The 12,803-nt window shown below is 36.0% G+C and overlaps 2 protein-coding genes across 15 annotated transcripts; one reads left to right on the forward strand and one right to left on the reverse strand.

Moving 5' to 3' along the window:
- The first annotated feature begins 533 nt into the window (after positions 1 to 533).
- On the forward strand, positions 534 to 2,421 carry LOC122293970 (root meristem growth factor 10-like). Its single transcript, XM_043102431.1, has 2 exons — positions 534 to 1,780; positions 1,867 to 2,421. The coding sequence occupies exons 1-2, from the start codon at positions 1,655 to 1,657 to the stop codon at positions 2,176 to 2,178; spliced, it is 438 nt and encodes a 145-aa protein (XP_042958365.1). The 5' UTR covers positions 534 to 1,654; the 3' UTR covers positions 2,179 to 2,421.
- Positions 2,422 to 5,345: 2,924 nt separating this feature from the next.
- LOC122293972 lies at positions 5,346 to 11,443 on the reverse strand. Of its 14 annotated transcripts, none has more exons than XM_043102438.1 (7): positions 11,279 to 11,437; positions 10,287 to 10,346; positions 9,710 to 9,762; positions 9,363 to 9,449; positions 8,372 to 8,418; positions 7,465 to 7,529; positions 5,346 to 5,859 (listed from the first exon to the last, which is right to left on the reverse strand). In XM_043102438.1, the coding sequence occupies exons 6-7, from the start codon at positions 7,465 to 7,467 to the stop codon at positions 5,527 to 5,529; spliced, it is 336 nt and encodes a 111-aa protein (XP_042958372.1). In that variant the 5' UTR covers positions 7,468 to 7,529; positions 8,372 to 8,418; positions 9,363 to 9,449; positions 9,710 to 9,762; positions 10,287 to 10,346; positions 11,279 to 11,437; the 3' UTR covers positions 5,346 to 5,526. The 14 variants fall into 14 exon arrangements, 12 of the variants coding, with proteins under 12 accessions (XP_042958372.1, XP_042958370.1, XP_042958377.1 ...); XR_006237420.1 differs by having other exon boundaries at positions 5,720 to 5,859; positions 9,363 to 9,423; positions 11,279 to 11,443; XR_006237421.1 differs by having other exon boundaries at positions 5,720 to 5,859; positions 8,372 to 8,432; positions 9,363 to 9,423; positions 11,279 to 11,443.
- Positions 11,444 to 12,803: the final 1,360 nt, after the last annotated feature.

Below are 12,803 nucleotides of genomic sequence, written 5' to 3' on the forward strand. Positions count from 1 at the left end.
TGGAGATGTTTAGCATTTTAGAAATCGACCATCTAAATGGTCTTTTGCTGAAGTCCAAGTGTAATTTAAGATTTTATGGATTCCAAATATGTGACCATCTAAATTAAGAGACTAATATGTTATTTATGGATGCAAACTAGAAAGTTTGAAGTTGCAATGTACGTAGGATTTATATATATGGATACATATAATAATTATGTCCTAAGAATGAGAACTTAGTCTATATCAATGTATGAATAATGTTAGTTGTCCTGAGGATCCCTACCAACAATGGGTCTTGTTACAGTTTTTTTTTACTTAATGATTAAAAAAGTATTTTTTAATGCTGTTATGAATTTTTTTTTTAAAATATTTAAGGTTATAACAAAAAAGAATGAAAACATTTTTTTTAAGAAAAAAAAAAGAAGAACCTAAATAGCCTTGTCAGGAGAATTAGTCGGGCTACACCGTCGGTGGGTGTAGCACGACTCATCAATGTATATTCATATATATATATATATGTATGTAATACATACATATAAGTACTTGAATTAGAAACTTATTCCGATCATGAACACAAATATTCGCAAGGCTGGACTTTACTGTTCAGCATAAATGCAGGTTAACCTAAAGTCATCTGGACCAACCAAAACAGTTTGGGAGGAACATTGCTGTCCCACTATCCACTATTCACCATGACGTTCTCATCGAGCAATTTCCAGAAAAGTATCGATCAGACACACAATTATCTAGTATGCTAAGAGCTCTGAGCCTCAACTTTTCCAAACTTGAACCATGAATTTCATGAATTATCCCTATTCCCTGGCTGTCTCTTTTTCTAAGAATTAGACATACATTCGATTAATTTTCTTGTGCCGACAGATCGCCATTCTGCTCTTGGTTAGTAAGGCTAAGGGACGCACCAGTCATTGTCACATTAACAAGGGTGTCAATTTCCTGGATGCATCGAAAAAGGCTTCCCACCTTCTCTCATTCATAGAATAATCTATGATCTTGGTAAGTTTTTCAAGGTATAAAGGCAGGCAAGGGCAAGAAACAAGGAGGCACAACCATGCAACTAGTGGATCTCTAGCACAATGACAAGAGGAATGGACTTCCTCGATCGGTAGAAACTCGTTTCTTTTTCTTGTGGGGAGTCCTCGAAACAAACAATTAGGCAGGCATTGATCGCTTTCCTGATTTTTGAATTCTTTTCTTATATGGTCTTACGATATATTTTTTTTGCTGTGTTCTAATGGAAAAAAATCTCTCTCTCTCTCTCTCTCTCTCTCTCTCTCTCTCTCTCTCTCTCTCTCTCTCTCTCTCTCTCTCTAATTACAAGAAGGTCCCACGTTGGTTTTCTTTCTGTGGTGGATCGTGGGCGTATGCATTGCTCTGGGAGTAACAATAGATAGAAATGTAAGAGGGGTGGGGAGGGGACAAAAGGGGGAGGTGGCTGCCCATATCCTCATTTTCGTTCTTACTTCTCCTTACCCATACACCTTCATGTTCTGCAACTGAGCCTCTTAAATCCCCTGAAGTACCTGAGTTTTATGCTTTCTCACTACATAAGACGCGACATGCATTTCTCCTACTCGCCAAATTAGTAGAACATTGTACTTTTCTTGCTATCTATCAACCTTTCATACCTTTTAGATCGACTATCTTTCATAGAATGTCAGTCACTTCTTGTCTTCTTCTTTTCCTTCTTTGCGTTTCTATGCATGCATGTAATGCCCGGGGCCGGCATCTTCGTGCAGTTGATAAAAAGCTGGAAAAGAAACGCCACTTTTCCTTCTGGGTTGGTGTATTTTTTTTTTTTTTTCCCCATCTGATGTCATCATGTTCATATCTTCTTCTTTACATCGTCTGGATTTGCATGTGCAGAATGATGAGAAGACGGGTTCTGATGAGATTTCTGCTGTGTCAAAGGTGAAGCCTTCCTCATCAAAGCAACATGAAATGGGAAGAAGGGAGAGCATAGCAGGAATCCTCTCAAGTGAAAACACTCCAAAGCAAAACGAGACAAGGACTGGCCAGAAAATACCTAAAGTGGGAGGAAAAACTTCAGGTGCTGTTCAAACTGAGTCTCTAGAATCGGTTTCTTGGCATGTTCCCCACAAGAAACGCAGTGGAAAAGATCCTGGGTTCAACTTGGACTACTCACCACCAAAGACACACCCTCCTTCTCACAACTGAGTAATAGTTCTGATCGAGGAAAAAAAAAAAGGTCCCTTCTACTTCAATCATTCTCAGGGTTCTGAAAAACATGATATCGATCAGTACTGAAGAACTTGTAGGGCCTCTCGCTTATCCTAGGTTCAAGTGTTCTGGTATTCTAAACTTGGCACCTTATATATGGCTAGCTGTAGGACATAGGCTCTTAAATCTCATGTGTTAGCAAGCCTTTTATCACTTATTAATATACATCATGATCGATAATGTCTGCATCTGTTGACAAATCTCTCCATTTTCTTAATCCTCTTGATATATTATTCGGTCAAGGATGCTTAAAATCGTAACTTTTTGTCATCCCCACGGCATAATTTTCTCGAAATTATTCTCTGCTTTCTTGATCTTCTTCAACTTGACCTCATCAACATGATCGCCGGCCACCATCATCATATGGTCAAGTAATTAAAGAGATCATCAAGATCAAGTATGCATATAAGTACTCAATTCGTGAGTTACTCTAATACTTCAATGTGCTTCAGTTTTTTGTTTGGCTATATTAATTCATGACTGTTCATCTTCTTTAGATTCTATTGAAAATCCTAATCCTCCTTGGTCCTTCTCCTAGGAATATTCTGGTGTTAATGCAAGGGTACTAAAGCAATAATTCAATAACTTTGATGCCCACAAATATTCTCCACCGTGCTCTAGTTAATTATTAAAGGGGGTTGGTCAAGCAAATGGGTAAATCATAAATGCATATACTTAGAGCTAGTTGCAGAAAAAATACATGCAATGGATGCATGTGCATATACATCTGATGAATATCATTGACGTGCGCGCATGATGTACGTATATTGGTGTAAATCGATCACTGCTCGTACGGAATCTGATCTCCATGATCTTATTGGAATATTTTATTTTCTTGACTGGAAGAGTTCTTCATAAATATTGCTTCCTCGATCTTCTTCTTCTTCATACATGCATCGTATACAGTACATACAATGGATGCAGCATGTGCTTATCAATGCGGTATCTAATGATGTTTCGATATATATGTAATATATATCATGTGAAACCTTCACTCCAACTTTTTCATGTTCATCTCCCCGCCAGAAACCAGCATATATTTGTCAAATCCTTTGGCAATATATATATATGAGAGAACTGTTACATACACAAAGAGATTATATAAAAATAAATTCATAAACTGGCATGACTTTATGAGATCTGTTAGATCCACTTTATAATAAAAATAACTTTACAATCTGATATATCATACCATGTCACATCAGTTTATAAATTTATTTTTGTGTAATTCTTGTGTGGTTAAAGTAGTTTCCTATATATATTATATATATATATATATATTCTTCAGTATATGATGGTTAGAGTTCAAAAACTTATGCCCTTTGAATTTTCTCAAGCAGATCATCAATGAATCATGTGAACTATTGATACTCTGACTGACAGAAACATAAGATACTGGGCATGGGGGGCCTATTTGCGAGTCTGAGATGAGGTAGTTGGTTACTCTTAAATGATGTTGGCATTTTAAACTATTAAAAGATTGTACCACGTACTCTTCCTGTTTGACATATTGTACTTCAATCCGAAAGTATGTGGGGATTGTTTTCCCTCCACAACACATTTAGTTAAAAATTAGAAAATCCAAGCTGAACACCTCTTGTATGGAAGAAAATTGAACTTTATAAGGAGTCAGTTCTCAAAAAATCGATTTGCACTGAGCTAAATCCGACAGTAAGCCAACAGTACTATTCAAGATTATGTCACGATATCTATTTCTATATATTTTAACAGTCAAAATTGAAGGATGATGTATGCAACATGTTTTGTAATTGAATGGTGCAAGCTATATACTATGATAATTTGGATCATGTGCCTCGCATAATAAGGGACATAGGATGCAGCACTCTCGAGGGTGTCTCCGAGACAAATAAACAATGCACGTAAATCAAGTCAATTTTAGAAGTCCCTACAGAAACGATACAAGAGAAAAAAAGGCAAATCTTTTGGCTACAACTAAACTTAGAAACAAGCATCCCAATAATGTATCTTAATCCTCGACAAAGGCCGCAACTACGTGAATGTGCGTCACTTCCCAATGCGATGAAAGGCTTGAATTTGAACTCCAAAGTCTAAACACCCACCACCTCCACACAGTTTTTAAATTCTGTTCCTCTTGTTTGTTAAGATAAGCTTTGGTAGTACCAGGATATGGATTCATTAAGTTTTTTAAAGATCTATTTTCTATATTAAACTCCTGAAATCTTAATTATTTACTTGAAAATGAAAGCTCTGTTATTTTAGGCGAAATGCTGTGGTTTTTGTACCATCCTTTTCTTTCTTGTTTCAACTTTCTTCTAGTCTGTGTCTGTAAATTCACGCTGGCGAGTTTTTATTCTTAGCAGTTGTGATCATGTTATTTAGCCTTTCTTTTATAAAAATAAAAATAAGACAAAACTCCAGTAAGAATAAACAATCGGGGTTACTAAGGAGTAATGCTCTAAGAAAATTATGGAGTTTTGACGATCTACCAGGTTTCTTACTCCTTTTCAATCTGCTGCAATCAGTCTCTATGGTAAGAACTGAACATGAGAAGGTAGAATTCCCTTTTAAGTGCCATTAACTCCAAATGTTTTAGCACTCATCTTAAATCACAACATACAAGCCTTAACCCTAATTATGATCTTACACAGCTTAATAGTAACCGAGTCCAAGGCACACTGAATTTATGACATCACTCATTGCGTCATATAAACACCGAGGAAGGGGATAAATATACATAGAACCAGTAAGATCCATAAAGGGTTGATAAAGCATATATTTCCTTCATGTCAAGTAAAAATAACAAACATCTTATAATTAGAAAAATCTAGTTGAAAGCACAATTATACACTAATCTACGCACCAACTTAATGTGATTGGTCAAAAAATAAATTGTATTGAAAACAGTATTAATTTAAATTTTAAATATGAAATAATCAGTATTGATACGCAGATTAGTATGTAATTTTACTTGTATGTAACAAAACTCCTTATAATTTATTGTCCTCGATCGGCCATAATGCCATATTGGCCACTTAAGCTCACTTCACATGCCACACCAAACCTAAAACTGGGAACGGGTTGCACATATAAAAAAACATTTTATCATATTGGAACCTCAGATCTTGACCAAAGTAAGAAAGAGGGAATTCTCTTCTTAATTTCTAACAAGTTCTTGAATACATCATCATCATTATGATTTCTTCAATTCTCAAATTTAATTTGAGGAAGCAAAAGCAATCTGTTTCCATACTTGAGACTAGTGAATGTGCAGAAGAGGCTAAAATAAATTAGCAGCAAACCCAACTATCTCGGGGGCTTATTGGCAGATGGTGGTGGAGCCTTTTCAACTGATGCAGCAGATTTTGTAGACTCCTCAGTTTCAACGAGCTTGCGCAGTCTTTCTTGTAGTACCCGTACCCTATCTTCAGTCCTGCGAAGCTTCCTCCATCTGTAGGTAAACCATAGGCCAAAACCACCGTATACAAGAATATATGAAGCCCAAACATAAGGGTAAGTTTCTGCATTTTCTTTGATCCTTCGGTACTGTTCCATCATTGAGCTCCAAGCTTGAACTGGGGCACCTGTGGCTTGCTGATCTTCTTCTCCTCTCTGTTCAGTTGACATTCTTTTTTGGTTCTGTAACACCATTAGGCAAATTGATTAAGAGGAGCAGGACACAGGAGCACCCGTTAATCAGTTGACATTTCTATACCAAAAAAGGTAGGTTCATAGCCTGTTATAATAATGCTATTCGAAGTGCATAGTTATAATGATGCAACTTGCCCAAATAATATCTAAATCCAAGTATTTCAGAACCACAGAAAATTTATGAAAACAGTCTTCTATGCACAATCACAACCAAAGTTGCTTGGAAGTGGTCTTTTTAGGTTCATAGAAAGGGTATTGGGACATGATAAGCTCCTATTTTGGGCACGAGGTACATAACAGGTAAAGCTTGGTTCACTGTTTGTTTTTTTCCTTGTAATTAAATCATGTACTTTTTTTTTTTTTTATAGGTAAACGGTAGTATTAATAAGAAATAGACGGAGTCCAAATACACAAGAAGGTATACAAAAGGAGCACCTATCTAGTTCAAAATATTAGAAACAAGGAAATCATGAAAATTTAGGCCATTAAAATCTATAGCTATGGCCCAAAGGAATAAAGTGCTGAAAAATAAAGATCGAAGCTCCTCCAAAGACCACTCCATATCTTCAAAAGTCTTCTCATTACGCTCATGCCATATGCACCACATAATGCAGATGGGGACTATCTTCCAAACTGCTTTGATTTGAGGAGCCCCACCCGGAATTGACCAGTTGGCCAAAAGCTCAATGACTGTAGCTGGCATAACCCAATTTAAATCTAAACGACTGAACACTTCGCTCTACAAGACTCTAGCTATCTCACAATGTAGCAAGAGATGATCTACTGATTCACCAGCTTTCTTGCACAAACAGCACCAATCTGAAATAATTACCCGGCGCTTTCGTAGATTATCTATTGTCAAGATCTTACCCAGGGCCACTGTCCAGGGAAAGAATAGTGCTTTGGGGGGTGCCTTCTTTCTCCATAGGCTTCTCCATGGGAAGTGGGAATCAGGTATAATGGTAAGAGTTTTATAGAAAGAGTGAACCAAGAATGTGCCCTTTCCGGCTGGTGTCCACCATAGTTTATCAGCGCGCGAAACGTGCATTCTCACAGAATACACAATGCTGAAGAAAGCCTCAAAAGCCCAATCTTGGGTTGCTCTGCTAAAAGTGACATTCCATTGGACTTGGTCTCCTAAACGAAGCATAAGATCTGCCACGGAATATTCTTGATCACAGGCCACTCGAAAAATGGATGGAAAGGAATCTTTTAATGCCTCCTCCCCGCACTAAATGTCACTCCAAAATTTTACACGAGTACCCTCCCCCACCACAATTTTAGTGTGGCGAGTAAACTCCCCCCACCCTCGTCTTATGTGCTTCCACACCCCCACACCGTATGTCCCATTCCCCTCTTTAGTACACCAACCCCCCCATAAGCTACCATGTTTGCAATCTCACTTTTCCCAATTAACCTACAATCTCACCCATCACCTGTACTTATGGGGGTGAAGCGCCATTAAAAAAAACACTTGTTTTATCCTCCTCCGTGTATTATTCACAAATATTATGCCCCTTTATAAATTTTTAGTCAATGCTCACTTCTTTATCCAAAACTGAGCAACAAAAATAATGTGTTTGTATAGCTTACCATAGTTCAGTAATTGGAGCTAAGCTTGATTCAGTTGGCGGGTAAGAGACTTTGGTAACTTTGGTCTACAACAATAACCAATTCATCATGCCTTGATGAAACAAGGAAAAAATAACAATATGAGCCAAGATCACATATAAAATGAATACTTTTCCTACCTTTTGGAAACCCTGTGAGAAAAGAAAAAGAAAAAAATAGCACTTGAAAGTATCAAGCTACAATATGTGAATACCTAAACTTTGAATTCCCACTAATTCATTACGCACCGATTGAAATAAGAAAGTTGTCCCCAATCCTCCAACAGACGTGGATCCCCCCACCCCAAAACCCAAGCCCCCCACTTTCTCCAAGCAGGGTTGTGAAAACACTCGACAAAACAGAGTCAGTGTTCGTCCAAGTTGATACACGTGGTTAGAGTCAGAGTCTAAACTAAATACTGGGAAAAAAAAAACTGACTCCTATTACGATTTTAATTCAAAAGATATCATTTTCATGCATTTTAATATGGGAATCGTATCAGTTCTATCACTTAACAAAATCAAATAAACTCAAGTTAGCCAAATAACTGAAGGAGAATCATTTAATTGAGTTCAATTCCTTCGATTATTATGTCTCCTTCAAGCAATTAATTGGGAAAAGTTAAACCAATAGTCTCACTTTCCAAATGTCCAGAATTCCCCTCCGCTTCTTGTCGACAAGATAAGTCGTTTATATTGTAAGGAAAAAGGACAAGCATTTTCAGCTAACATTAGTCGAAACACTAAGAAAATACGGCATTTTAGTTACAATTTGAAATGAATAACCAAACAGAGCAAGGGGAATTAGGTTAAACACAAAACCCGCAATACAACATCACAGTATTCGGCAAACCTAAAATCGAGAGACCTAAGTTAAACATAGAAAATACCTGCTCAAGTATCTCCAAGAAAGTAGCAGAATTTTTTAGGGAGAAATCTGCAGAGAAAAGGCTGTGTCGAGAGAGAGAGAGAGAGAGAGAGAGAGAGAGAGAGAGAGAGAGAGAGAGAGAGAGGGTTTAGATTGGGGGTTAGCTAGGGTTTTGAGTTTTCTGAATATGCGGTCTCGGGCGTAGATTACTCAACGGTTAAAGAGACACACACTCCCACAAAAACGACGTCATTGCCATATATTATTTTATTCTCTCTTGCATGGTTTGGTTACACTGTACATATATAAAATGAAATTAAAGTTGAATAAAATATTATTAAAATATAATTTTTATTTAAAATTTTAAAAAATTGAATTGATTTTTTTATTTTATTTGAAAGTTTAAAAAAATTATAATAATTAGATGAGATGATTTGTAAAAACAAACAAAGCCTCAGTTACTCTTACCTATATGTTACCTATACAAATATTTTATGCGAAAAAAAGAATATTTTCAGCTTTAGGATAATTAAGGTTTGCCCACTCCTTTTGAAAAGAATGGTTAGACTTAGGAGTGTTCATCCGGATCTGGATCCGGATATCCGGCCATAACCGGATCCGGATCCATATTTCAAAAAAGGGGCAGTTATCCGCCCGAATTGAATCCGGATTCCATCCGGGCGGATTACCGGATATCCGGATTGTTTATTTCTTTTTTTGTGATAAAAACCGGATCCGGGTTATAACTGGATTCAATCCGGGTTTTGTAATATTTTATTTTTAAAAAAACTTATAACTTTTAAAAAAAAAATTATAGCACTTCTAAAAAAAAAAAATTCTGAAATCATGTTCAAATTGCCTAGATTTTTTTTGTTAAATAATTTAATCACTTGTAAAAAGTTCTTAAAAAAAATCAATATGGTGCAGTTTTACCAATAACATATATTACAAAGAGATGGAACAATTAGGAATTGCAAATAATCAAACCAAGCCCATTGAAGAATTATTAGTACCCAAACTGCATCATTATGGAGATCTTCACTCCTTATTTCCTACTGAAAGTATGTGCTCAAACTGCAATCCCACAAAACATGTGATAGCTGCCATTAAAAACGAAGTTAATAGTTTAAGCCTAGTCAAAATGAAGGCAAGATGTATCCAAACCAAGCTAATATTAGATACGTGATACTCCTAGTAGGAACATTCACAGATTTTTTTTTTTAAAGATAATTTACAATTTCTTTATAATCTCATATTTGATCTAATTCATTAGCAGCAGCAAATAGAATCATTACAGAGAGCGCAGCAGTACAACCCATTGAAACCAAATTATGCAAAACAGATCAAGATGCAAACTCACCAGCATGAGCAGGTCCAGATGATAGGTTACTGTTCCAATTAGCAAGCCATAAACTGTAGCCATTATAAAATAGACAACATATTATATATTAAACAGGCCATAGAGAGGTAGTTAACATGCAGTCTAACCTTTTTCCATTAATCATTATCATTAATCATTATCATGCGATTATATCACAACAACACCCATATGCTTGCAAAGATTCGACCAATTAATATTTTAAGTTATCTAACTGACAAATGACCCATTTAGCTCCTTTTAAGTTTCTCATTGCAGAACACCAGTCCATTAAATCTCAACCACTACTTATTTATAAACTTTAATTGAACAACTTAGAAAGGGTATGGCTGCATGTGTGTGAGATTACTATAGTATCTGTATTTTTTAAGAAGTTTAATTATTCAAGTTTGCCAACACAGAAACTCTGTTCATTGTTCAAGTTTAATTAACATACAGTAAATCCTAAATGCAAGTAAGATACATGTATTCAATTATTCATCAAATTTCGGCCCATTAATCCAATGCAACTTTATAATTGTGAAAGTTAAGGAGATTCAAGATAGCATAATATACTTACAGTTACAGATGGTTTGTCAACTGTGCTGAGCCCAACACCAATGGCAATGACTGGAAGGCCCTGCAAAAGAAATCATGAGTTTGATTAAAGGCCCCTCAAATAAATGGGAACAAAACTTACACAAAGCAAAAGGATTATTGTCATGCAAAAAGATTAAAAAACACAGAGAGAGGACTACCAAAGTTGTTATTACAGAAAATGTTATGAATTAGATGCTCTTCACAAACAGCTATACAACTCAGCATAACTGAATGAAACATGAAGCTATAGAATACAGAAACTTCAGACCAGATCACGGAAGAACCAAAATTACAGATGCAGACCGACATATTGCAGAACTCAATGAACAATGTACAATGGGCTGTATTTAACCAAAAAATGCATGCTTTTTAACTACTTTTTATTTAGAACTAAGAAACGAAATGGGATTTAACCAATGACAGGTAATGATAAACACAGCCCACATATACATATTATATACATGTATATATAATATATTGACATCTAGTTCTAGACTTGATATTCTTACCAAGACTATCCACTGATACAAAATCCTTTCAAAACAGAGTTGGGATAATGACTGCCAAATTTGTAAGGCTTTTAAATCACAGCCAGAGTATCAGATCTCATTATTAAATAGTTCATTCTATCAGATTACACTCCTCGTCTCCATCTACTATCACATTAATACCCAGAATTTTTTGATACCCAGAAGGATATCTATCACGAAATGCAAACAAAAATCCACACATTAATAAATAATAAGCCAACATTTTAGACAATTTCTCCAGTTGCATGCGTACATGAATATTGTTGAAGACAGCTCGTATTTGAAAAGAAATCTAACCGAAAATCCATTTTCTTCATTGATTACAAAAAAATTTTATTTACCTAAAAGGACTAGAAAAAACATTCATGTTATTTCAGTGGGGGAAGAGAGCGATAGAGTTAGAGAGCGAGAGAGAGAGAGAGAGAGAGAGAGAGAGACATACCCTAGCACATGCGAAGGAGAACTCGAGTTGGGGTTAAACGGACTACGGCCCAGTCACCGGCGGCGAAGGATCCAGCTGTGAGCAACGGGCGGCGCGGGGGGATGGGGGGCGAGAGAATCGTCGAGGTCTGTGTCCGTAAGGATGCACGTGAAGTTAGGTTAGGTTTGTTTTGTTATGGACTTTAAAACCGGTTACGGATATCCGGTTATAAAACCGGGTCCGGGCGGGTAAGAATTATTTCTTATCCGCCCGGGTATAATCCGGACGGTTATCCGCCCGGATCCGGAAAAATCCAATCCGGATGAACTCCTCTAGTTAGACTCCATATTAAAAAATTACTTTTTTAATAATGGATTCTTTTCCAAAAAAGATAGTGCACGAAACTTGTATATTATATTTAGGAGTAATTTTACATACAATCACTTTTACGTATTCTTTATGCACTCTACTGATATAATTGGCTGAATTAAATTTTTTTTAATACATAACCAATCATATTACAGGAGTGGACAAAAGAGTATACAAAAGTGACTGCACATAAAATTTTTATATATTATTTAGACACTTGTATAACATTTGGATCATTTTTATGTTATAAAAAATTAACTCAAAAGTTGATGGACAATATCAAATTAAAGTGGAATAAAAATATAATAAGTATAATTTTTTATTTTGTATATACATTGTTAGGGGAAAATTTCTCCTAGGAGTTCGGCCCAGTCCAGGTAAAGATGGCATGTGGCCCAAGGCAAGACCTAAACCCATCCAATTCTGAACCACGTTACTGCAGGCGCCCCATCTCAAGAGGATGCGGGTGGGCCGTAATCCGATGGGCACCTAGCACCCATATTGTCAGGAAAGAAGCAGCACGCCATCTCGATGGGACAACATGATCTGATGCCCTTCTAAGGCCAAGTCGCATTAATGGAGCTCTGGCATAGGGAGACAGAGTATGAAGCTGCCCTGAAGACAAGGTATGGAGCTGCCCTGGAGACAAGTATAAGCATCCACCTCGAGCACCATAAAAAAATTTAATTTTGAAACAATAATACTTGTTATTTTCGAAGAGTTTTCTTCTAGACGAGACTGACTTAAGCATTGGAGGTTCCATTCGAAAATCCACCAGATTGCTAGAATTGAGAGTGATTTAGTGTGTGCAGGTACGAAAAGACCCGAGTTTCCAAGTAGTCCAGCCCAAAGGCATACGAAACACGTTATTAACATACATAATATAATTTTATCGACTTCAAAAAGTAAAGATATCGTTTGGTTACACATGAGTTAAAGTTGAAAGTTGAATAAAATATTATTAAAATATAAATTTTTAATATTATTTTTATTTTAAGATTTGAAAATGTTGAATTATTTATTATATTTTTGTAAAAATTTAATAAATTCGTAATAATTATATGAGATAAAATAAGATAAGATAGTTTGAAATGTGTAACCAAATCAAGACTTAGTAGCTATATTCAACGTTGTTACGACTGAATAAACAAGATTAATTGCGGTAAATAAATAAGTA

The sequence above is a fragment of the Carya illinoinensis genome, chromosome 14 (genome assembly GCF_018687715.1).
Source record: "Carya illinoinensis cultivar Pawnee chromosome 14, C.illinoinensisPawnee_v1, whole genome shotgun sequence".
Taxonomy (NCBI): domain Eukaryota; kingdom Viridiplantae; phylum Streptophyta; class Magnoliopsida; order Fagales; family Juglandaceae; genus Carya; species Carya illinoinensis.

What these genes read in the sequence shown, in the direction of transcription:
- LOC122293970 (XM_043102431.1), top strand. Translation starts at nt 1,655, where the DNA reads ATGTCAGTCACTTCTTGTCTTCTTCTTTTCCTTCTTTGCGTTTCTATG. An exon ending in AACGCCACTTTTCCTTCTGG is followed by an intron (nt 1,781 to 1,866) that starts GTTGGTGTATTT and finishes TTGCATGTGCAG; the next exon opens with AATGATGAGAAGACGGGTTC.
- LOC122293972 (XM_043102433.1), bottom strand. An exon ending in TCTTGGAGATACTTGAGCAG is followed by an intron (nt 5,860 to 8,371) that starts GTATTTTCTATG and finishes ATGGTGTTACAG; the next exon opens with AACCAAAAAAGAATGTCAAC.